Genomic DNA, 26,091 nt, shown 5'->3' with positions numbered 1-26,091 from the left:
AGGAGATGAGAGAAATACCTTATTCCCTGATTAGCAAGACTGTGGTGCATAATACCATGACCAGAACAATACACAAATAACCTGCACATAGGAGAAAAAAAATTATGACATTTTTGTCCAAGATGGACCAAAATGTCACCATAAAGTTTCTTTCTCCTACGTGCTGGTTATGTGTGTCTAAACAACCATGGCCCAAGACACTTTAATCTACTTCCAGCAAAGATCACAAATTATGCTAGAATGAAGACCAAAATTTTCAAGAAATTAGACAACCTCCTGCTACAACTGTTTAATAAGCCATGTTGTGATGGCTGTATGAGCCTGCTGAGCACTAGCACAGCCAGTCTAAATGACCAGACACTGACCTTTTCCCAACAAGGTAATTGATTCAACAAAAGAGCAGTGCTTTCACTGTGGTATGGCCGTTGACCTATCCAACAAAAGAAACATTTTAACTCACTCATTTAATAGCTTTCTTACCAGAAAAGTGACATCTGCACAACTTTTAATGCCATAAAATAAACACACACATTAATATAAGCCATACCATGGGCAGGATTGAAACGTACCAGTTGTGTGGCAGCCCACTGCCGGTGTGAATGTGGAAGATGTGTCGAGAGAATACACGCAGCAAGAGCATTGGCTAACTGTATGCCAGGGTCACCCTGCCCTCCGCCAGCAGCCAATGGTGACATTGTACCTTCACCTGGCAAAGTACAATGAATCACATAAGAATTGAATCAACACACATCCTTACTAATAGTTAATATTGTAATATTCACATAAAAATTAATAACCGAGAAAATTAGATAAATTAGATGGGTAAAGGAATTTAATGTAGTCGAGTACCATGTAATGAAAATGAAAGAGCAAAACCATCTCGCATGATGATTATGGCGAGGAAAAAATACAGTGGACCCCAGGTTAACGATATTTTTTCATTCCAGAAGTATGTTCAGGTGCCAGTACTGACCGAATTTGTTCCCATAAGGAATATTGTGAAGTAGATTAGTCCATTTCAGACCCCCAAACATACACGTACAAACGCACTTACATAAATACACTTACATAATTGGTCGCATTGGGAGGTGATCGTTAAGCGGGGGTCCACTGTATTGATATTCTCCAATAATAATAAAAAATCTTGAAGATATTTGACACCATAGAGCATCACCAGAAAATATACTGAAATTGAGAGAAACTTTATAATGACCGTCATATGAAGATCATGGATGGAAAATGATAGAGTGCTGACAATACATATGTGTTACACCAAATTTAAAATGATGTCCTAATGTAGTGACCAACCTAAAAAAAAAAAGTACAAAATGACAGTTAAAAAAAAAGCAGTGAAGAAATATACAAAATACTTGAAATGTCCTTAATGACTAAAAGAGAGAAAGGAGACAAGATAACCAAATAAAGGATCATAAAAGAATACAAAAACAAAGATCAGTATTTCTTAGTACCATCAAGACAGGCAAAATTGCAACTTGGAGAATAAACAGAGAACTTTCAAGGACTGGGTGGTAGGGGCAGTGACCCAAGAAACTTCCCTCCAGGTACTGTATACTTCAGGTATCAAAAGAGTAAAACAATTGAAAAATGAAACTAAAACAATGCCAAAAGGATACATGTACAGTACTACAAAAATTTTCCATAGAGTGGATGACATAGTGAAAAGGAACCCAAGAGGCAGTAGTAAGTGCTATAATCACTGGAAAATTTATAAAGAATTATTTATTTATTTTTTTTTTTTTCAACAAGTCTGACGTCTCCCACCGAGGCAGGGTGACCCAAAAAAAAAGAAAGAAAATCCCCAAAAAGAAAATACTTTCATCATCATTCAACACTTTCACCACACTCGCACATTATCACTGTTTTTGCAGAGGTGCTCAGAATACAACAGTCTAGAAGCATACACATATAAAGATACACAACATATCCCTCCAAACTGCCAATATCCCAAACCCCTCCTTTAAAGTGCAGGCATTGTACTTCCCATTTCCAGGACTCAAGTCCGACTATATGAAAATAACCGGTTTCCCTGAATCCCTTCACTAAATACTACCCTGCTCACACTCCAACAGATCGTCAGGTCCCAAGTACCATTCGTCTCCATTCACTATCTAACACGCTCACGCACGCTTGCTGGAAGTCCAAGCCCCTTGCCCACAAAACCTCCTTATGTGAATTATGTGATGAACTAAAAAAAGAACACCCCGAAACTAACTGCTTCTGTATGACAAACAGCCAATCACAAGAGGATAATTATACCTAAAATTTACATAATAATAATCATTCATCTGACTAACATCCAATAAACCATTAACTGAGCGAATTTTCTAAAACCTTGCCAATGATAGTTAAGACAGAAGTGATAGTTTATGGCAAGTCACAGGGCCCAGAGAGTAGTAGCATCCCTGGCAACCAGGTACAGTCAGGCCTTCATATTCACAGGTCTTATGCTCAAGGAGAACCCACAATAACAGGAAAATCCTACACAGTAAAATTTTAACTTAACATGACCAGATTTAACACATTTCGGTAATATGGGCAAAATCTGCTGGGTCAACAGATTCAAAAACATATAAATATAGCTAGCTAAAGAAAATACATTTCTTGACAAGATTTATACAAAAAAAAAAAAAATAATGTTATCCATGAACAAAACAACATAAATAAAAAAATGAAGGCATTTGATGAACATACAAAAAAGATTTTAAAAGACTGATCAGGTGAACCCAGCTCAGAAGAAAATGGCCATATTTAAGTACAGTGGAACCTCAAAAATCGAACTGCTCCCAACACGACCAATTATGTAAGTGTATTTTTGTAAGTGCTTTTATAAGTGTATTTTTGAGGGTCTGAAATGGACTAATCTAATTTACATTATTCCTGATGGGGATAAATTCATTCAGTAAAGGCACTCGAACAGCCTTCTGGACTGAAGAAAGTTTGATATTTGAGGTTCCACTGCATTACTCTAACTGCTTCAAATTAATAATATTAAAAAATAGTAAATTAGAGAAAATAGCTTCAGGTGAGCCAAACTGACCCAAATCACTTTCAGAACAATTCCAGTGCTGATTTTTACTTTTCAATTAATGTTTTGGCCATTTCTCAATATACACCAATCTTTCAGTAACCAAGTTTGCATTGAAACTGGTAAAAAAAAATTGAACTAGAGAAAACAGCTTTAAGCACAGAAAGTGAAATCATTTTTCATGAAAAGAATTGAATTTAAATATGATGTAAGAAGACTATTTAAACCCCATAGGGAGTAAATGCCATGATTCAAATTTCATGTTTTTTTTTTTTTTTTACTACACATATGCTCAACCACAGTGCAATTGTTTCAAATCAAAATTACTGTTGTGTAAACGGTGGTGGTGGTGGTGATGTGCGAGTACAAGCAACAGCAACAGTTGCTGTGCTGGTAAGAAAAGTGAAACAAACAGTGCAAAAACTCTCACCTTTGTAATTGAAAGAAATCTAACAAGACAGAGAACCATATTATATAATGTTACATGACCTATTCAACTGGAATTTCTGCAGAATAGGTCACCTGACCTAGCAATGATGCTAACAAAACATGATATGGGTGATGTTAGAAATCACGGCAAGTGAGTGGTAAAACTCCAGGCCAGTGCGTACGCCACTGGGCCAGCTGGCTACAATAAGATTCATTCAACTATGTACTATATTTATGTGTACGAATGGTATATAATACCGACAAGATGAGAGTAAGACACATGTGCAACATCTGGGTATCTTTATTGTAGACGTTTCGCCATCCAGTGGCTTTATCAATACAAATTCTAGGACATAACTTGAAGACAGTAGAACTATGTACAGAAGATGAGGTAATCAGTCCCTCAACCTAGGAGTAGGTGCGAACAGCACCATAGTCGTGGAGATTCTGAAGCGCCAGGATTCTTTCTTCTGCTTCAGAATCTCCACGACTATGGTGCTGTTCAAACCTACTCCTAGGTTGAGGGACTGATTACCTCATCTTCTGTACATAGTTCTACTGTCTTCAAGTTATGTCCTAGAATTTGTATTGATAAAGCCACTGGATGGCGAAACGTCTACAATAAAGATACCCAGATGTTGCACATGTGTCTTACTCTCACTATATTTATACACCATAGGGATGAATTCTAGTTGGATGAATGTTATTGTAGCCAGCTGGCCCAGTGGATTACGCACTGGCCTGGAGTTTACCACTCACTTGCCACGAGTTCTAACCCCACCTGTACTGTGCTTTGTTTACAATCATGCTATTATGATTTCACGAGTCATAAGGCTGCTGTTTCACTGTCTTGTAAGCAGTTTTCAATTATTTTTACGTCACTGTGAAATTATCAAGACCATGCTTGATACATATGGTCATAAAAAAAGCAATAACACTGTATCACTTACAAGCAAAATTTATAAAAATTCAAATGCACAAACTCATGACAATGCACAATCCATTATGAAAAGGTTCTGAGCGATAAACGTGTAAAGAAGCCATGCAGAAAACATGGTGCTTAATTTGTTGACACTTCTTTGTCCATTTTCATTTTATTCCTCAAAACTATTCAAAGTTTTGTGAAGAAACCAATGTTTACAGTATTTTCTAGACCACTTACAACCTTGGAATTAAGGTTAACACATGAACAAGATCCACCAAGTATTCATCGTCTTAGTCTGTAGGTAACTTGTGTAATAAAGTTGGTAGAATTACCGACAATATGTGAAGTAAAAGGACACAAGTGCAACTAATGTGACAACGTTTTGCTCTCCAGGACCTTTATCAAGCCGTTACGAACAATACATGGACACAGAGGGTATATAAAGGCTCAGAGTGAGGTGCAATACTAGTGGTAGTTGTAGTAGTAGCAGTATTACTACTACCACTACAACTTTTGTCACTACTACTACTACTACCACTAGTATTGCACCTCACTCTGAGCCTATATATACCCTCTGTGTCCATGTATTGTTTGTAATGGCTTGATAAAGCTCCTGGAGAGCGAAACATTACCACAATAAAATGTCACATTAGTTGCACTTGTGTCCTAGGTAACTTGTGCATTACATTTTTATTTTTTTTATGACAAAATGAGAGGAAAAGAGTTTAACATAACTGTATAATGCCCTACATAACCAGTGGCTTCTCATGTGCAATATATAATGTCACCTATTTTGTGTACAAATGATGCATGTGGAAATAAAGAATTTCAGTTTGAAAATCCAATAACTTTTTATTTATTTATTTATTCTTATTATTATTGCATTCATGGAAAGCATTAATTCCATGTTTAACATGAATGATTATTATTAACTCTTCCAGGGTCGAGAGGCTCTCTCCTAAACTTGTTCTCAGGGCTGAAAATTTTTCGAAAAAGAAAAAAGAAAAAAAAATTCTTATGAAATTATAGAGAATCTTTTCCCGATCATAATAACACCAAAAGTATGAAATTTGATGAAAAACTTACAGAATTATGCTCTCGCGAAGTTAGCAATCTCGACAATGTTTACGCATCGGTGATTTCACCCACTTTGATCCCAATTTTCAATCAATTCCAATGCACCAGTTGACAAAAATCATAACTATTTCGTTAGAACTCCATTCTATTGAATGAGTACAAGAAACCAGCCAATTACCGATTTCAACTATCCAATAAAGTGGTCAGAAATTGGCAATTTTGCCAATTTCACAAAAACTTCAAAAGATGTCAATTTCCAAATAGGGTCCAGAATAAACAAGACAGACATTCCTGGCACTAAAATAACATTTCCTCTGTTCATTAGTCATGTCCCCAGGCTCCTCTTACATTTCTTTTGCTTTCCACTTTGAACTTTTATTCTTGCAAAAAATAGGTTTACTGTCATGCTGACTACTGCATTAGTGTAAAAATGGTATAAATAATATCAACACTTGTGAAAGAATATTAGACTCACCAGCTGACATGTATTGGATGCTTGGCACGATTTGTTTACTTTTGAACTTTGGCAAAAATCGAACATTTCTGTTACTTTGAGCTCAATTTCAAGGTACTTTTCATTGTGAAACCAATCAAAATCATCTCAATTTCTGTAATATGTCTTCCATTCTATAAAATGACACCAAGAAAACGAGAATACAACCATAAATATCATACGAAAATACACTGCAAAGTTGCCGTTTAAAACAAAACACACTGTCAGTTTTTTTTTTCTCATTATGCACTGCATGCTGCGGGATTTTTTTTATACTGTGCACACAGACCAAGCAGACCCATTCTTTCATATGTAGGCCTACCAGCTTTCTCTTGCTAGATTTAAAGGTGCTAGAATTTACACGTACTAGTACGACACCAATCCTGATGTGCAAGCCATACTAGTGTGACACTGACCCTGAAAGGGTTAAATTCATGAAAAAAGTACAAACCAAAACCCTTAAGGATCATACAGCACCTGCAGTATGGAAGGGATAGGGTTATCAGCGTTGATTCAAGGAAAGTGAGGGGCAATTCAAATTCTCTGGATCAAGAACTTTCACCAGCATCAAGGCACCTCCCATCAACTGCCAATAAGTCAGAGAGGACTTACCGAGTCTTCTTGAATTAACATTATTTTTTTTTTTTGTAACACACTGGCCATCTCCCACTGAGGCAGGGTGACCCAAAAAAGAAGAAAAACTTTTACCATCATTCACTATCACTGTCTCACCAGATGGGTGCCAATACTACAGTTTAGATGCCCCACCGAACTGCAAATATGCTGTTAACCCCTCCTTCAGAGAGCAAGCACTATACTTCCCACTTACAGGACTCAAGTCTGGTTAACCAGTTTCCCTGAATCCCTTCACAAAATGTTACTTTGCTAGCATTCTAACAGCTCATGAAGTCCCAAAAACCATTTGCCTCCAATCACTTCTAACACACACACACCTGCTAGAAGTTCAAGCCCCTCTCACACAAAACTTCCTTTACCCCCCACCCTCCAACCTATCCAAGGACAACCTCTATCACTCCATCCATCAGTACAGATTCATACACCCTACACAATTCTATTTTGCTCTGTTCTCTCTAAATGACCAAACCACCTCAATGCCACCACCTCAGCCCTCTTTAGAATACTTTTAGTAACCCTGCACTTCCTCCTAATTTCCAAACTATGAATTCAATGCATAATATTCATACCACACATTGCCTTCAGACACAACATCTCCACTGCCTCCACCTCCTCCCCCTCGTTGCAATAAACAAGCTTTTGTGTAATAAAATACTGTTCAGCACAAAAGAAAGCCACTAGCATGCAATACATTTCTGGCAGACATTCACAGCCCATGCTTCAAACCCATATAATTATGAGTGTTGGCACCACTATACTCTCATACATTCCCCTTTTCTCCCTCCAAAGCTATTGTTTTTTGTCTCTGCAAATGTCTCACTGCATCACCCACCTTCATCAGTTCCATGGTTTATCTCGTCTTTCACAGACCTATCTGCTGAAAAGTCTACTCCCAAATATCTGAACACATTCACTTCCTCCATATTCCTTCCCTCCAATCTGATATCCAGTCTTTTATTACCTAAAATGTTTGTTACCCTCATCATCTTTCTCTTTCTATGTCACTTTTAATTTCCACCCTTCCAAAGTCATCCACCAACTTCTGCAACTTCTCTTCAGAATTTCTCAATAGCAGTATCATTAGCAAAAAGCAATTGTGATAGCTCCCACTTTGTATTAGATTCTGTATATTTTAATCCCATACCTCTTCCCAACATCCTACCATTCACTTCTTTTACAACCCTATCTGTAAATAAATTGAACAAACATGATGATATCACACATCCTTGACTAAGGCCTACTTTTACTGGAAAACAATCTCCCTCTCTCCTACATTACCTAACCTGAGCCTCACTAACCTCATAAAAATTCTTAACTGTTTTCAGTAACCTACTATCTATTCCATGCACTTGCAACATCTGCTACATTGCTCCCATATCCAACTATCTCTTCTTAAATCCATAAATGCAATGAAAACTTCCCTACCTTCAGCTAAATATTGCTTCAATGTAAACACTTTGTCTACACACCCCCTACCCTTCCTAAAACCTTGTTCTTCTATGATCCTGCTCTCAAGCTTACCTTTAATTCCTTCAATAGTAACTACCATACACTTTACCTGGTATAATCAACAGGCTTATTTCCCTAAATTTTTTTACTCTTTTGTCCCCTTTCCTATGCACAAAGGAACTATGCATGCTTTCTGCCAATCCCTAGGTACCTTTCCCTCTTTCATACATTTACTGAACATCCCCAAAAATGAAACATTCATTATCATTCATTAAATGTTGTCCTGTCAAATGTACACAGACATCACAATTCAAATGACTCTTAACTGTAACATCCTCACCCTTCTTCAGAGTGCAGGCACTGTGCTTCACACCTCCAGAACCCATATCTAGCTTCCCTGAATCCCTTCATGAACATCACATGTATGCATAGAATTTGAGAGAGCAATTTTTTTTAAATTGGCAGTGTGAAGGGCAGTGCCTGCACTGAAGGAGGGGGTGGGAATGTTGCAGTCGGAGGGTAATCTGAATGATGGTGAATTTGTTTTCTTTTTTTTTTTGGTCACCCAGCTTTGGCAGGACACAACCAATGAGGTAAAAAACAAAAACTGGCTACCATGGTTTTACAAAGTAATATCTCTTAAAAAATTACAACTTGCATCATTTCAACATTTTAGTTCTGCTGGTACACTCTGAGGAATTTGAAAATAAATTTCCACCCCTAGTTGCTAGGAAATGAAACATTTCAAGTGAATGTCAACCAACACAACCTGTCTAAATACACAAAATTTTATAAACTAGCCAAGCAATTCTCAGGCTAAAAATGTACCAAATGTCGACAGATGGATGAGAGGCGATGGATGATGGACGATGGAGGACAGATGCAAGTTCCTGGGGAATCCTGAAACACATTCATAGAAAAAACTATTCAAAATGGTTCTCTGGAAAATAGCACAATATAATACCAGTTTTTCCACTTCAAATCAACAAATGTATCTTCATCTCGTGTCTCAATTCCTAACAAGGTGGCAGACACAGACTCTCTAAATATTTGTATTCAACAAAAACCTACACTCCTCAATACTGAAAACTCTTTTGTACATACACACGCGCGCACACACACAAAAAAAAAAAACAAAAAAAAAAAAACAGGGAGGTACTACCATCCCGCTGAGTGTAAAATGGAAGCCTGTAATTGATTTACATGATGGTAGGATTGCTGGTATCTTTTTTCTGTCTCATAAACATGCAAGATTTCAGGTACGTCTTGCTACTTCTACTTACACTTAGGTCACACTACACATACATGTACAAACATATATATACACACCCTTCTGGGTTTTCTTCTACTTTCTTGCTAGTTCTTGTTCTTGTTTATTTCCTCTTATCTCCATGGGAAAGTGGAAAAGAATTCTTCCTCCGTAAGCCAAGTACAGTGGAACCTCGGTTTTTATCATTAATTCGTTCCAGAAAGTCTGACGAAAACCAAATTCGACGAAAACTAAAGCAATATTTCCCATAAGAAATAATGTAAATGTAATTAATCTGTTCCAGATACCCAAAAGTATTAACAAAAAATACATTTTATAGAGAATAGCTATAGTTTTACATACAGAAAACAATTAGAAGTAAATATAAAGGATTAATGAAATGGATAAATGAACATTTAATATCACTTTTATTGAATACTCTTGTTGGCGTATGGAAGATGCGAGGAGGGAAGAGGGAGGAGGACAAGTTATTGGTTGGAAGGGGAATCCCCCTCCATAAGGACTTCAGGTATCAGGTTCCTATCCTGGGTTACTTCCCTTCTTTGTTTTTTACTGGCATTTGACCCCTGTCGTACAAAAAAAACCTGTCCAAAGAGATCTGTTTCTGGCGTCTCTAAGATTTGCCTAAAATGCGACAAGGCATTGTCATTGAATGTGCTGCAGACACGGCTTGCAACAGCTTTGTTAGGATGATATTTCCCCACAAAACTTTGCAACTCACTCCACTTTGCACACATGTCCTTAATCAATGAAGAAGGCACTGATCGTTGACGAGGACTTCCCGTATACCCTGATGAGATCGATCACACATATGCCAATTTCATACTTTGCTACGAGTTCTTTCTTGAATTATATCGTCTTTCTCACCTTTATCAAAGGCTGGCACTCGGAACTTTCTTTGGCCCCATGGTGGCTTATTTAGCAGTCACGCTCAATAAAAAAGCACAAAAAACAATGGATTATTACGAAATGTTTCAGATGATTGCTCAGGGTAATGCTCACTCAACGAGAAACAAAGCCAGACTGACTCAATGCATGGGATGCTTTGTGTGGGCGCTGGAAGGCAGACATGTTTGGTACAGTGGACCGACGAAAACCGAGGTGATAAACAAAAATTGGGACAAAATTTTGACAAAAAGTCATCAAAAAAACAAATTCAACGAAAACCAGGGCAAACGAAAACCGAGGTTCCACTGTATGTCATAAGAGGAGACTAAAGTGTCGGGAGCAAGAGAATAGTAATCTCTTCTCCTGTGTACATTACTAAATATAAAAAGAAAAACTTTTGTTTTTCTTTTTAGGTCACCCTGCCTCGGTGGGATATAGCTGGTTCATTAAAAAAAATGGATAAGTTAGCAACAATCCAAACAAACTTCAAAATGACTCCTAGTTAAAAAAATATTACGGTCAAGCCCCAATTCACATCGCTTCGCTTTACAGCATTTCACTAATGCAGGAGTTTTCAATTATACCTATTCTTCATTTATTCAGACTTTCTACAATATATTCACCACTCGCTATAAGCTAAGGACGAAAACATTTTAAGACAAGTAATGTGTGCTGTATTTTTTAGGCATATCCCTATTCTCACTTAACCCATAAACGGTCCAATTAGATCTACGTTCACATGTGTAGTGCTACACAAGCAGATCTACGTTTACATGTGTAGTGCTACACAAGCAGATCTACGTTCACATGTGTAGTGCTACAAAAGTAGATCTACGTTCACATGTGTAGTGCTACAAAAGTAGATCTACGTTCACATGTGTAGTGCTACACAAGGAGATCTACGTTCACATGTGTAGTGCTACACAAGCAGATCTACGTTCACATGTGTAGTGCTACACAAGCAGATCTACGTTCACATGTGTAGTGCTACACAAGCAGATCTACGTTCACATGTGTAGTGCTACACAAGCAGATCTACGTTCACATGTGTAGTGCTACACAAGTAGATCTACGTTCACATGTGTAGTGCTACACAAGTAGATCTACATTCACATGTGTAGTGCTACACAAGCAGATCTACGTTCACATGTGTAGTGCTACACAAGCAGATCTACGTTCACATGTGTAGTGCTACACAAGCAGATCTACGTTCACATGTGTAGTGCTACACAAGCAGATCTACGTTCACATGTGTAGTGCTATACAAGCAGATCTACGTTCACATGTGTAGTGCTACACAAGCAGATCTACGTTCACATGTGTAGTGCTACACAAGCAGATCTACGTTCACATGTGTAGTGCTACACAAGCAGATCTACGTTCACATGTGTAGTGCTACACAAGCAGATCTACGTTCACATGTGTAGTGCTACACAAGCAGATCTACGTTCACATGTGTAGTGCTACACAAGCAGATCTACGTTCACATGTGTAGTGCTACACAAGCAGATCTACGTTCACATGTGTAGTGCTACACAAGCAGATCTACGTTCACATGTGTAGTGCTACACAAGCAGATCTACGTTCACATGTGTAGTGCTACACAAGCAGATCTACGTTCACATGTGTAGTGCTACACAAGCAGATCTACGTTCACATGTGTAGTGCTACACAAGCAGATCTACGTTCACATGTGTAGTGCTACACAAGCAGATCTACGTTCACATGTGTAGTGCTACACAAGCAGATCTACGTTCACATGTGTAGTGCTACACAAGCAGATCTACGTTCACGTGTAGTGCTACACAAGCAGATCTACGTTCACACGTGTAGTGCTACACAAGCAGATCTACGTTCACATGTGTAGTGCTACACAAGTAGATCTACGTTTTTTTTACATATTTTCAAATGTAACAAAAAAAAAAGTAGATCAAAGTTTTTTTTACACATTTTCAAATGTAAAAAAACAAAAAGAAGATCTACTTTTTTTACATACTTTCAAATGTTGAAAAAACGTATATATACGTTTGGACCGTTTACGGGTTAATATAAGATTAGACTATACACGTTATCAGGATTTTATATGAATTTGAAAGTGAAAAAAGGCTAGGTTTCACTTTACAGCAGTAGCCCAGAACTTAACCTGCTGTATAAGTGGGGCCCTCCTATATTTATGAAGAAAGGTTAAAGGTGTTGGATATGTTATCTTTGACTGATAGGAGACATGATACCCACATTCAACATTACTAAAAAAAATATAAGATATAAGAAGATATAAGAAGCAAAATTCAAAAAGGACAGCAAAAAACCAAACTGCTAAATATTCTTAATTCGGACATATTACTAATGAATTTTGTATTTTCAAAAGTATTACTCAAATGTGGAATACATCACAATAAAATGTGTGACAGCAGATATGCAAAAATACCACACTGAAAATAGGAAATAAAACTTGAGTGCTTTCATGTGCTTACACACATCTTCAGAGGAAGATAGAGACAAATGCTATAAAATACCAACACAATGGAAAATTAGACAAATGCAGTATAAATTTTTTTTCAACAATACGGCCATATCCCGCCAAGGTAGGGTGACCTAAGAAGAAAAATAAGTTTTTCTAAATACAGTATAATGCGATCCTTTACTGACTATGTTTCACTCACAGTGGACTTGATAAAGCCCACTGTGTGGGCAAAACAGTCAATAAAAGATCACATTTTACTGTGATGGATATGTGAGGAAGCAGACCTCCAGCAGCAACAGCCTGGTTGACCAGGCAAACACCACACAAGCCTGGCCCATGGTTGGGCTCCGAAAGTAGTGAAACTCTGGCAACTCTTCAAAGGTACAAAAGGAAGATACGTGTGTAAGCACATGAAAGCGCTCGGGTTTTATTTCCCACTTTGACTGTGGTATTTTTACATTACTCAAATGTAATATAAAATTCAGAAGCATCAGTTAAAAGACTTCACTCTGGTGTAATACCTTTACCAGCCAAGTGGATGAGAGAAGAGTTTGCAGCAAGTAGAGAAACAAGAGCCTGGGTGACAGGAAAGCTGGTCTGATGCGTACTGGAGCTGGTCTGTGAATCCCGACGTTCTCCGCCAATGCTCATGTCTACCACTTCTTCCTCCACCGACCCTCCAACAATGTCACCACTGGACATTCCCATAGCTGCCACCATTAGATGCTGCAAATAAATATTATATGTTGAATAACTAAAAAAGAAAGTGCAAAGTATAAAACCACAAACTGTTATTGCCTTATTAATCTTAAGTTAGTATTAAGTTTGCCTAAAATGATCTGCATATTAAGGGGCTTTCTGCATGCACACCTAAATGTCATTCATCTTTGTACAAACATTGTATCATGCTGAAATAAAGTACCTTATATTATGCTCAATAATAATTCCCACAAGACAAATTAATTTATCTGTATATCTCAACTCTCTGCTAGGGTCATCTTCATCAGATGGGGGATCAAAATATACAGATCAATTCATCTTCTGAGTTTCTGTCTCCATGTTGGTTATTATTGAGCATTATATCTAATATATCCATTACTGATTCCAGAGATCAGCAACCCTCTGACCCATTCCTGGACCAGTCCTCCTAAATTAAAGAAATAATACAGGAATAAGGTGCTAGTAATCCCTTCAGCTGTATAAGTTACTAAATGTTAAAAGAAAATTTTTTTCTTCTTTTATGGGTCACCATGCCTTGGTGGTAGACAGCCAGTGTGTTTAAAAAATAAAGGAATAACTATTTAACACAAAAAACACGAGTGCATACTAAATGTAAGAAAGAAAAGACCAGCAGTCTGGCCAGAATGAAAAATCTTTAAGAGGACTCTGTTTGCTACTTGCATAACAAGAGGGCAGTACCTCCCTGGATGGCTGCTCTCTACCCACCTACTATGAAGGTACAATTTAAATCACTTTACTGAGTATTGTATACAGCAGGGCCCCGCTTTACGGCGTTTCGCTTTACGGCGTTCCGCTAATACGGACATTTCAAATTATGACCAAAACTCGCTATATGGCTCCCCCACCTGTCTTTCTAATACGGTCACAGCGGCCCACCGAGTTTGTTTACATTCTCCCTGAGCACATCTCCTTATTTTGTCTGGAAACTTTCCAAAATTTCAAGTGTTTTAAAGTTATTGTATATTTTATATGTATTGTACTTGATAATTAAACTTATGTACACCTGTACCTAAATAAACTTACACACTGTGCTGGCATGTAGGTACACATTAAAATCACTAAGAGTCTCTCTACTCTTGATGCAATAATAATAATAATAATAATAATAATAATAATAATAATAATAATAATAATTTTATTTTTTTATTTTTATTTTATTATCACACCGGCCGATTCCCACCAAGGCAGGGTGGCCCGAAAAAGAAAAACTTTCACCATCATTCACTCCATCACTGTCTTGCCAGAAGGGTGCTTTACACTACAGTTTTTAAACTGCAACATTAACACCCATCCTTCAGAGTGCAGGCACTGTACTTCCCATCTCCAGGACTCAAGTCCGGCCTGCCGGTTTCCCTGAATCCCTTCATAAATGTTACTTTGCTCACACTCCAACAGCACGTCAAGTATTAAAAACCATTTGTCTCCATTCACTCCTATCAAACACGCTCACGCATGCCTGCTGGAAGTCCAAGCCCCTCGCACACAAAACCTCCTTTACCCCCTCCCTCCAACCCTTCCTAGGCCGACCCCTACCCCGCCTTCCTTCCACTACAGACTGATACACTCTTGAAGTCATTCTGTTTCGCTCCATTCTCTCTACATGTCCGAACCACCTCAACAACCCTTCCTCAGCCCTCTGGACAACAGTTTTGGTAATCCCGCACCTCCTCCTAACTTCCAAACTACGAATTCTCTGCATTATATTCACACCACACATTGCCCTCAGACATGACATCTCCACTGCCTCCAGCCTTCTCCTCGCTGCAACATTCATCACCCACGCTTCACACCCATATAAGAGCGTTGGTAAAACTATACTCTCATACATTCCCCTCTTTGCCTCCAAGGACAAAGTTCTTTGTCTCCACAGACTCCTAAGTGCACCACTCACTCTTTTTCCCTCATCAATTCTATGATTCACCTCATCTTTCATAGACCCATCCGCTGACACGTCCACTCCCAAATATCTGAATACGTTCACCTCCTCCATACTCTCTCCCTCCAATCTGATATTCAATCTTTCATCACCTAATCTTTTTGTTATCCTCATAACCTTACTCTTTCCTGTATTCACCTTTAATTTTCTTCTTTTGCACACCCTACCAAATTCATCCACCAATCTCTGCAACTTCTCTTCAGAATCTCCCAAGAGCACAGTGTCATCAGCAAAGAGCAGCTGTGACAACTCCCACTTTGTGTGTGATTCTTTATCTTTTAACTCCACGCCTCTTGCCAAGACCCTCGCATTTACTTCTCTTACAACCCCATCTATAAATATATTAAACAACCACGGTGACATCACACATCCTTGTCTAAGGCCTACTTTTACTGGGAAAAAATTTCCCTCTTTCCTACATACTCTAACTTGAGCCTCACTATCCTCGTAAAAACTCTTCACTGCTTTCAGTAACCTACCTCCTACACCATACACTTGCAACATCTGCCACATTGCCCCCCTATCCACCCTGTCATACGCCTTTTCCAAATCCATAAATGCCACAAAGACCTCTTTAGCCTTATCTAAATACTGTTCACTTATATGTTTCACTGTAAACACCTGGTCCACACACCCCCTACCTTTCCTAAAGCCTCCTTGTTCATCTGCTATCCTATTCTCCGTCTTACTCTTAATTCTTTCAATTATAACTCTACCATACACTTTACCAGGTACACTCAACAGACTTATCCCCCTATAATTTTTGCACTCTCTTTTATCCCCTTTGCCTTTATACAAAGGAACTATGCATGCTCTCTGCCAATCCCTAGGTACCTTACCCTCTTCCATACATTTATTAAATAATTGCACCAACCACTCCAAAACTATATCCCCACCTGCTTTTAACATTTCTATCTTTATCCCATCAATCCCGGCTGCCTTACCCCCTTTCATTTTACCTACTGCCTCACGAACTTCCCCCACACTCACAACTGGCTCTTCCTCACTCCTACAAGATGTTATTCCTCCTTGCCCTATACACGAAATCACAGCTTCCCTATCTTCATCAACATTTAACAATTCCTCAAAATATTCCTTCCATCTTCCCAATACCTCTAACTCTCCATTTAATAACTCTCCTCTCCTATTTTTAACTGACAAATCCATTTGTTCTCTAGGCTTTCTTAACTTGTTAATCTCACTCCAAAACTTTTTCTTATTTTCAACAAAATTTGTTGATAACATCTCACCCACTCTCTCATTTGCTCTCTTTTTACATTGCTTCACCACTCTCTTAACTTCTCTCTTTTTCTCCATATACTCTTCCCTCCTTGCATCACTTCTACTTTGTAAAAACTTCTCATATGCTAACTTTTTCTCCCTTACTACTCTCTTTACATCATCATTCCACCAATCGCTCCTCTTCCCTCCTGCACCCACTTTCCTGTAACCACAAACTTCTGCTGAACACTCCAACACTACATTTTTAAACCTACCCCATACCTCTTCGACCCCATTGCCTATGCTCTCATTAGCCCATCTATCCTCCAATAGCTGTTTATATCTTACCCTAACTGCCTCCTCTTTTAGTTTATAAACCTTTACCTCTCTCTTCCCTGATGCTTCTATTCTCCTTGTATCCCATCTACCTTTTACTCTCAGTGTAGCTACAACTAGAAAGTGATCTGATATATCTGTGGCCCCTCTATAAACATGTACATCCTGAAGTCTACTCAACAGTCTTTTATCTACCAATACATAATCCAACAAACTACTGTCATTTCGCCCTACATCATATCGTGTATACTTATTTATCCTCTTTTTCTTAAAATATGTATTACCTATAACTAAACCCCTTTCTATACAAAGTTCAATCAAAGAGCTCCCATTATCATTTACACCTGGCACCCCAAACTTACCTACCACACCCTCTCTAAAAGTTTCTCCTACTTTAGCATTCAAGTCCCCTACCACAATTACTCTCTCACTTGGTTCAAAGGCTCCTATACATTCACTTAACATCTCCCAAAATCTCTCTCTCTCCTCTGCATTCCTCTCTTCTCCAGGTGCATACACGCTTATTATGACCCACTTCTCGCATCCAACCTTTACTTTAATCCACATAATTCTTGAATTTACACATTCATATTCTCTTTTCTCCTTCCATAACTGATCATTTAACATTCTCTTGGGCGCATTAATGTTGCATATTACGTTAATATAGACATTTCCCTTAATCTATCTATGATATTTTTTTCAAAATTATATAAGAAACACATTATGTAACACACAAACATGATACATGCACCCACAGTATAAAAATTTATACAAATATATATGAGATGTTTACCAAACGGTTTGTAGAAGTGTCGGAAGAATTACGTTTTCTCTAGCCCGTCACCTGTTACTAGGGATAACTGTAGAAAAATATTCCTTTCGTATGCCTTCACTTTATAGCTATAATTCTGTACTAACTTGTACACAGTGTAAGAGTATTTGTTTCGTGATATAATTACTATAATAATAATAAAAATATTATAAGGTAAAAGTTTCACAAACTCTTACAAATGTACATGAATGAACTAAAACTGGACACGTATTAATACCATCTATTTCGCCTGACCGAGTGATCGTCCACAACCTGTTCAGTTTGTTTGTTTACGCTGTCTGAGCTCGGTGTATCATTAAATGTTGTATATTACGTTAATATACACATTTTCATTAATCCATCCGTGATATTTTTTTCAAAATTATATAATAAACACGATACATAACAAATACATAACATATGTGTAGAGAACCTAGGATAACCCAAAAAAGTCAGAGTGACTTACTTCCATTGCCTTCACTCAGAGCATCATTTCTTCTCAAAATGATGTTACATGAGAATGGGAGTGTTCTTCTTTATTTATTCTACCGTATCAATGCAGACAACCTGTACACAATGTAACTTGTACACAAACCAGACGTGTACACTGTTTACAAAACTTACCTTCGCCTGGTTTGTTTACATAACTCTGCGCCTGTCCTCTCTCATGCACTCATTCTTTCTCTCTGGTATGGTAGCCTGGCTGACTACCATACATACCACACTTGATTTTTTACAATAAATACTACTCGTCTCACCCTATATTTTAAGGTAAGTAATGAGTGAACTGTATATACATTTTATCGCTCTGGGATGCTTAAATATCATAGAATAGTATGTGTGGGTGGGTTGGCCTGGTATGGTAGCCTGGCTGACTACCATACATACCACACTTGATATTTTACAATAAATACTACTCATTTCACCCTAGATTAAGACTATAAATATTTTAAGGTAAGTAATGAGTGCACTATGTGTGTATTGTACTTTTTTATTGTTTTTTGATGCCTGGTTCTATTGCTAACATAATATATGTTAGTGTAAACTTGTTATCTAGTGTTTGTATGCATTTGTAAGTGGAAAAAAAGGGTGTTCCATTTTACGGCGTTTCCGCTTTACGGCGGTAGCCTGGAACCTAACCCGCCGTAAAAGTGGGGCCCTCCTGTACTTATTTTTATATTTGGCTCCACTGATCTGACAATTATTTAACACACTGGGTATAAAACTTAGTTGACTAGCTTATGTTTCAGTAGAAATGGGGAATGGAAAAGATTCAAGTTCAATCCAAGAAAAGCAAGAATAAGTCCATTTCCAGGGATCAAGAGACCTTCACCAGAATCAAAGCACCTCCCTTGAGGGGATGCTGATCAATAGGAGGATGCAGCCCTTCTTGATCTAATAAACAAGACTATAAAAAAGCTGGCAGAATTATTGGAACTAGCTTAGAGACTTTCAAATCTGTCATGGACACTTGACCCTACCCTAGAGAGGAGCCTTAAGTTCAAATGTCTTATAAAGAATGGCCTTAGTACCTACAGGGAGGTGTACAATCAGAAGTGATTCCTGGCTTAGTAGTACACCATGTGGCTCTTCATGAAGTCTCATTCGTCCATCCCCAGCCTCACTCCAGATGGCTCTTCCACCTCTACACCCTCTCTACTGGTGTTGTTTAATGACAACATATCCTTGGCTCTACTTTCTTCTCAAGATGTCACCCAGCCAAGTGATGTGTAGTATGATTTTAACAACTCTGCACCATCCTCTACACACAATTACTAAACACTCATCACTGGCCTCCACCTTCACTTGTGCTTGTGTCATCTGTTACTAGCAAATACTAATCAATATATTACATTATGGTTAGCTGGACTTAAGTCCTGGAAGTGGGAAGGACAGTGCCTGCACTTTAGAGTAGTATGGGATATCTATGGTTTAGAGTGGTATCCACACACCTCTGGCAAGACAATGATAGTGTGAATGATGGTAAAAGTGTTTCTTTTTTGGATCACCCTGCCTTGGTGGGAGATGGCCAATGTTTAAAAAAAAAAAAAAAAAAAAAAAAAAAAAAAAAAAAAAAAGTCGACTCCACGAGGAAGTGGGTTAGAATCCTTCCTCCGTAAGGTATGCAAGTTGTAAGAGATGACTGAAGTTTTGAGAGCAAGGGGCTTGTAATCCTTTCACCTATATAAATTACCTATAAAAATTACTTTCATTTTTCGGATCACCCTGACTCAGTAGGAGACAGCCAATGTATAAAAAAAAAAAAAAAAAAAAAAAAAAAAAAAAAAAAAAAAAAAAAAAAAGAGGTCTCATAAAGCATCCCTATATTCTACATAATAATCAGCAGTTGCTTTACTGGATTTTGTCTTATACGCCACAGGCCAGAACACATTTGTCACAAAGCAAAAAATACCAATAATTAAATGATGTTTAACCCTTTCAGGGTCCGTCCCGTAGATCTACGGCTCTATGTTCAGTGTCCAAACCGTAGATCTACGTCATGAGCTCACTCTGATAAACTGAGAGTGGTAAATTTGGGCCTAGATATGAGAGAATACATCTATGTGGTATGTGTGCACCACATAAAACAAATCCTGCAGCACACTGTGTATAATGAGAGGAAAAAAACAGACCGTGATTTTCGATTAAAACAGCGACTTTGCAGTGTTTTTTCCTATGTTTTTTATAGTTGTATTTGTGATTTCTTGGTCTCATTTGATAGAATGGAAGACATATTACAGAAATAGAGATAATTTTGATTGGTTTTAGCATTGGAAATGGCTTGAAACTGAGCTCAAAGTGGCGGAAATGCTAAATTTTTGCCGATGTTCAAGAGTAAACAAACGACCTCACACGTCTAATACACGCCAGCTGGTGGGTCTAATATACATTCATAAATGTGGTGATGATATTTATACAATTATTACAATATTGCATAACAGTAAATCTTCTATTTTTTGGTGTGAATAAAAATTCATTATGTGAATAAAAAATCAAAATGGAATTTATTTGTAAAGCCTCAAAATGTAACTAATGAACAGAGGAAATGTTAGTTTAGTGCCAGGAATACCTACATTGTTTATTCTGGATCCTATTTTGAAATTGGAATATTTTGAACTTTGTTAAATTGGCCAAATTACCAATTTCCGGTCACTTTAATTTGTAGTTGAAACAGTTGACTTGGCGATTTCTTGTGCTCAATCGATAGAATAGAAGTAATCCTAGTGAAATAGCTAAGAATTTGGTCGACTGGAATAATGTAATTGGCCTAAAATGGGAGTCAAAGTTGGCAAAATCGCCGATTCGTAAATATCGCTGACGCATCAAAATTCACGAGAGCATAATTTTGTCAATTTCCCATCAAATTTCGTACTTTTTGTTTTATTACATACACAAAAAGATTCTCTACCATTTCATAAGAAAAAAATAACAATTTTTTTTTGAAAATTCTTGGACACTGGGGCACCACTTCAGATTTTGGCCTTGGACCCTGAAAGGGTTAAGGAAGAAAACTGCATAACACTGTATTAGAAAAAATTTTAACAGGCATTTCATTTAACCTGGTCAATATACCTGAGTACACAGTTGCAGCAATAATTTAGCAGCACCAGTATCATTTTGAGCTAGTGCCCCAATAGCATCACTGAGGTGCGCTAGACTTGTGCTAACATCTGTTGCTTGAACCACTGCACCACACGTCCTTGCACAACCATCTAGTGGAACACGCCCTGCCATTAGAAATTAACGTGTGAATACAATTAAATTCCATAATATGCAGTAATCTATCACTTCATGCTGAGTCGCTGAAGGCCAATGTGATGAACCGTTACTACCAGCAATGCCTTGCGTATGGTAAAAATTTGTTCTAATGCGATCAATGGGGTTTGCAAAACATAATGACGATTCTTATAATGAAATATTAAATATTGATGAATTGACTGAGATTACAGCTGTCATGGGCTTAAAATAAATTTACTACAAGGTGAGGGGTAACTATTTTATTTTATACAATAACAATAGTTGGTTAATATTATATCAATTTACAAAAATTTAATTAACCATTATTGAAATTTTTGGGAAGGTGTTGAAAAGAGCATACCTTGAGCAACCAGCCACATTAAACGAACTAAGAGACGAACATCACACAGCCCCAGAGCTTCTAGCCCAGCCCACAAGTCGCATGACCCTCCACTTAAAGCAAGCAGGGAGAGAGCTCTCATCACAACTGCTCGTGCCATAGTGACTCGGAGTGCATGAGTGGTGCGGCGCAAGGCTGAGATTCGAGCAATGGGGGAAGTTAATGAAGCAGCTTGTTCGCCGAGACTGCGTTCTTGGGCACTGCTCACGCTGCTGTCTCGTGGTCGGGCTCCAGCACCTGTGGCTGCAGCAGTTAACAGGATGTTAAGATGGTGTTTCAACAGAACAAAATTCTTGTTAAAAAATAGTCAAAATACCATAGATGGAACAATTTAACCAATAATTTGGGGATGAAAATATAAGCCATGTTATGGTCTGGACAGTCTTAGACTTTGTCAATGTGTGACTTTGTCAATGGTCCAAGTCGGACCGAAACGTCGCCGTAAGCTCTCTTTTATGTGTGGGTTATTTGTGTATTAGACAATTATTAATTCAACAGTTGATAATAGTATTTTTTTAATGTGAGGGAGTGTAAAACCTATTGGGATTACAAGGCTTTGGGAAAGGGAAGTAATCAGATTCAATGAAGGGTAAGGTAATCAAGTCCATTTACTTGAATCAAAACACCTCCCTTAAGGGGTAACAATGGTAGAGAATGGATCAAAATGTCATCTGAAAACTCCTTCCCAAAATTTGTTAGCTGTGCAAATTCTCAAGTGTATCACTGATGATATATACCAAATATTAGTGTTTTGAAAAATACATACAGATAGGCCTCTCACAACACGGATTTAGGTAGAGCATTATTATTACATCGCTAATCATATTTATATCCAAAAATTATTACAACATGGCTCCAGCCTGTTTAACATGGTTAAAGTTGGGAAAAGTTAATTCTGGGTTGGTTTCCACTCAAAAAATTCCCCTCTGCACTGTGAAGTTGGGACAAATTTGAAATTGGGACTGGATCCCATAAGGAAAATTCTCCTCTGCACCATAGTCATCTCCTGGTTGATGGTTGAAGGTGGTGATAGGTTCTGATAGTGTTGGTAGGTGATTATGAAATTGTATACAATACTAATAAGCAGATGACTAAGATGTATGCAACAGCTGGGTATCTTTATTGTTGAAACAGTTTGCCTACACAGAAGGCTCCTTTAGTCAAATACAAAGAATAAATAGGGAGAGAGTAGTAGTGGTGAGAAAGATGATTATCTGTCCCTTGGCTGAACTCTCCTCCAGGCTGAGGGACTGACCATCTCATACTCTATTACTTCAAGGTTGATGGACTGACTGCATTATCTTTACCTCGCTGCCACTCCTGTTGTCTCCATATTTTTTACTCTATTTCACTGAAGCCAACTTCACAGGCAAAATATTTCGACAATAAAGATACCCAACTGTTGCATGTGTATCTTACTCATATGGTAGGTGATCATATGTGATGGGGTCGGTATGTTGTGGTGAAGATAGCAGCGACAATATAAAATATTACTGACCCTAAGTGATGGTGAAAGATGGTGACAGGATGACAGTGGTGTTAGATGGTGACAGTGTTGTGAAGTGTTCACAGGTGATACGGCTGGTAGGTCGAGGTAGTGGTAGCAGTTACAATATGAAATATTACTGGCTGTAATTGATGGTGCAGGGTGGTGTTAGGTGATGGGCAGTGATGGGTGGTGCTAGGTGATGAGTGGTATTGGGTGGTGTTAGATAGTGAATGGTGGTGCTAGGAACATAACTTCTGCACTATGCGAGGTCTTGCAATATTTTTTTAACATTTTAAAGATACTGTATGGTACTACAACCACTAAACTTGTTTGCTTACAAAAATAATTATCAAACCTACCACTTGACTCTGCTGCATCACATATGTTGGACCCCAACGTAGTAGCACCCAGTGGATCGGCACTTGGGAATGGCATAGGATCAGGTATGGGCTGTCTTTCAGTTAGGCCTAACCGAGAAGCTATTACATTATAGTTCGTCAGTTTCAAGTCAATTTCATTCATGCTTAGACCATCATCTGGAATTATAAATGAATAGTGAGAAACGAGACAAAGTGGGAGAAAACTAAGTCGGGTGACAATTTTAAGTGTTAATGACACGCAACTGTAATACAAAAAGTCCTCGACTTACAAATACTTTGAGAATATTCTGTATTGTGTACAATATTAATGATTATTGTGTCATTATTACACACAATTCAGAAGGTCCCCAATGTGTTTGTAAGTTGAAGACTTCCTGTAACAGGATTGCAAACAAACAACGTAGTAGGATGAATGTTATTGTAGCCAGCTGGCCCAGTGGTTAACACACTGGCTTGGAGTTTTATGACTCACCATGGATTCAAATCCCACCTGCTCCATGGTTTTTTTTTTTCAGTGTTAATTATCATAAAGATATGAATACAGGTCAGCTTATATTAAATCCTAACTTGCTTTTCCCTTTCAAAAAAAAAAAAACAAAGTACAATTCATTTTGCACTGAGAATCATACAACACAAGTGACAAACTACGTATGTGCAGAGAACCAGGACTGAACCAGTGATCTTGTAAATGTAAATTCATTATTTTACTACATTCCTCTAACTCCCTAGAAATCCATTAATTACTTACGAACATATATGTAAAATGTACTTTTTATATATAATTTTATATAAATAAAAAATACTTTTTTTTATAATTAGTTATTGAAAATTTAATGAACTGCATAACAGGGGGCTTTCACAAGTACAACAGAAAAATGTGCAACGTAAAAAAATCATGCAGTTCCACAGAAATAAATGTTGCTTCACTGCAACACTTGGCCCAAAAATTCATAGGGGGTGATGTTCCTAGAAGTAATGAAAATCTAAAATCTGCAAATAACACAAATTACATCCACAAAGTATTTTTCGGAATTGGGCTTTTTATGTTTCAGATACCATCCCCCATCCCCCTTTCTTTAACTCTCACTACAATCAGGTTCATACTTTTTTCAACACACTGGCCATCTCCCACCAAGGCAGGGTGACACAAAAAAAAAAAATTTTTACCATCATTCAAACTGTCTTTGCAGAGGCACACAGATATGACAGTTCAGATGTCACTAAACAGCAAATATCCCAAACCCCTTCTGTAGAGTGCAGCCATTGTACTTCCCAACCCCAGGACTCAAATCCAGCTAACCGGTTTTCCCAAATCCCTTCACAAAATACCACCCTGCTCACACTCCAACAGCTCATCAATTCCCAAAACCATTCGTCTCCACTCGCTCCTATCTAACATGTTCATACATTTTTTTTTTTCCAACAAGTGGGCCGTCTCCCACCAAGGAAGGGTGACCCAAAGAGAAAGAAGATCCCCAAAAAGAAAAAAACTTTCATCATCATTCAACACTTTGACCTCACTGACACATAATCACTGTTTTTGCAGAGGTGCCCAGAATACAACAGTTTAGAAGTATTTTTTTTTTATTATTATCACACTGGCCGATTCCCACCAAGGCAGGGTGGCCCGAAAAAGAAAAACTTTCACCTTCATTCACTCCATCACTGTCTTGCCAGAAGGGTGCTTTACACTACAGTTTTTAAACTGCAACATTAACACCTGTATAAAAACACACAACATATCTCTCCAAACTGCCAATATCCCAAACCCCTCCTTTACAGTGCAGGCATTGTACTACTTCCCATTTCCAGGACTCAAGTCCGGTTATATAAAATAACCGGTTTCCCTGAATCCCTTCACTAAATATTACCCTGCTCACACTCCAACAGATCGTCAGGTCCCAAATACCATTTGTCTCCATTCACTCCTATCTAACACGCTCACGCACGCTTATTGGAAGTCCAAATCCCTCGCCCACAACACCTCCTTTACCCCCTCCCTCAAACCTTTTCGAGGACGACCCCTACCCCGCCTTCCTTCCCCTACAGATTTATACGCTCTCCATGTCATTCTACTTTGATCCAGTCTCTGTAAATGACCAAACCACCTCAACAACCCCTCTTCAGCCCTCTGACTAATGCTTTTATTAACTCCACACTTTCTCCTAATTTCCACACTCCGAATTTTCTGCATAATATTTACACCACACATTGCCCTTAAACAGGACATCTCCACTGCCTCCAACCGCCTCCTCGCTCCATGCCTGCTGTATATCAGAACTGTTATTCAATAAAAAAAGAATGACCAGAAATCAAAGAAATCTGTGTAGAAAATCTAACATCTACACATTTTTTGAATGAA

At 38.0% G+C, this 26,091-nt stretch overlaps 1 protein-coding gene across 7 annotated transcripts in view; it reads right to left on the bottom strand.

Moving 5' to 3' along the window:
* LOC128699864 (probable E3 ubiquitin-protein ligase HERC1) overlaps positions 1 to 26,091 on the bottom strand; it is a gene marked incomplete at its 5' end in the record, with an annotated part of 163,798 nt that overhangs the window by 79,261 nt on the left and 58,446 nt on the right. For 4 of the 7 annotated variants that reach the window (XM_070102322.1, XM_070102323.1, XM_070102327.1 and 1 more), the window contains 6 exon segments: positions 570 to 706; positions 8,884 to 8,955; positions 13,199 to 13,403; positions 21,296 to 21,450; positions 21,822 to 22,103; positions 23,709 to 23,885. In XM_070102322.1, the coding sequence (XP_069958423.1) occupies positions 570 to 706; positions 8,884 to 8,955; positions 13,199 to 13,403; positions 21,296 to 21,450; positions 21,822 to 22,103; positions 23,709 to 23,885 (1,028 nt within the window). 7 annotated transcript variants of the gene reach the window in all.

This window comes from Cherax quadricarinatus, chromosome 81, assembly GCF_038502225.1.
Source record: "Cherax quadricarinatus isolate ZL_2023a chromosome 81, ASM3850222v1, whole genome shotgun sequence".
Taxonomy (NCBI): Eukaryota; Metazoa; Arthropoda; class Malacostraca; order Decapoda; family Parastacidae; genus Cherax; species Cherax quadricarinatus.
This window is presented reverse-complemented; position numbering and strand designations above follow the sequence as displayed.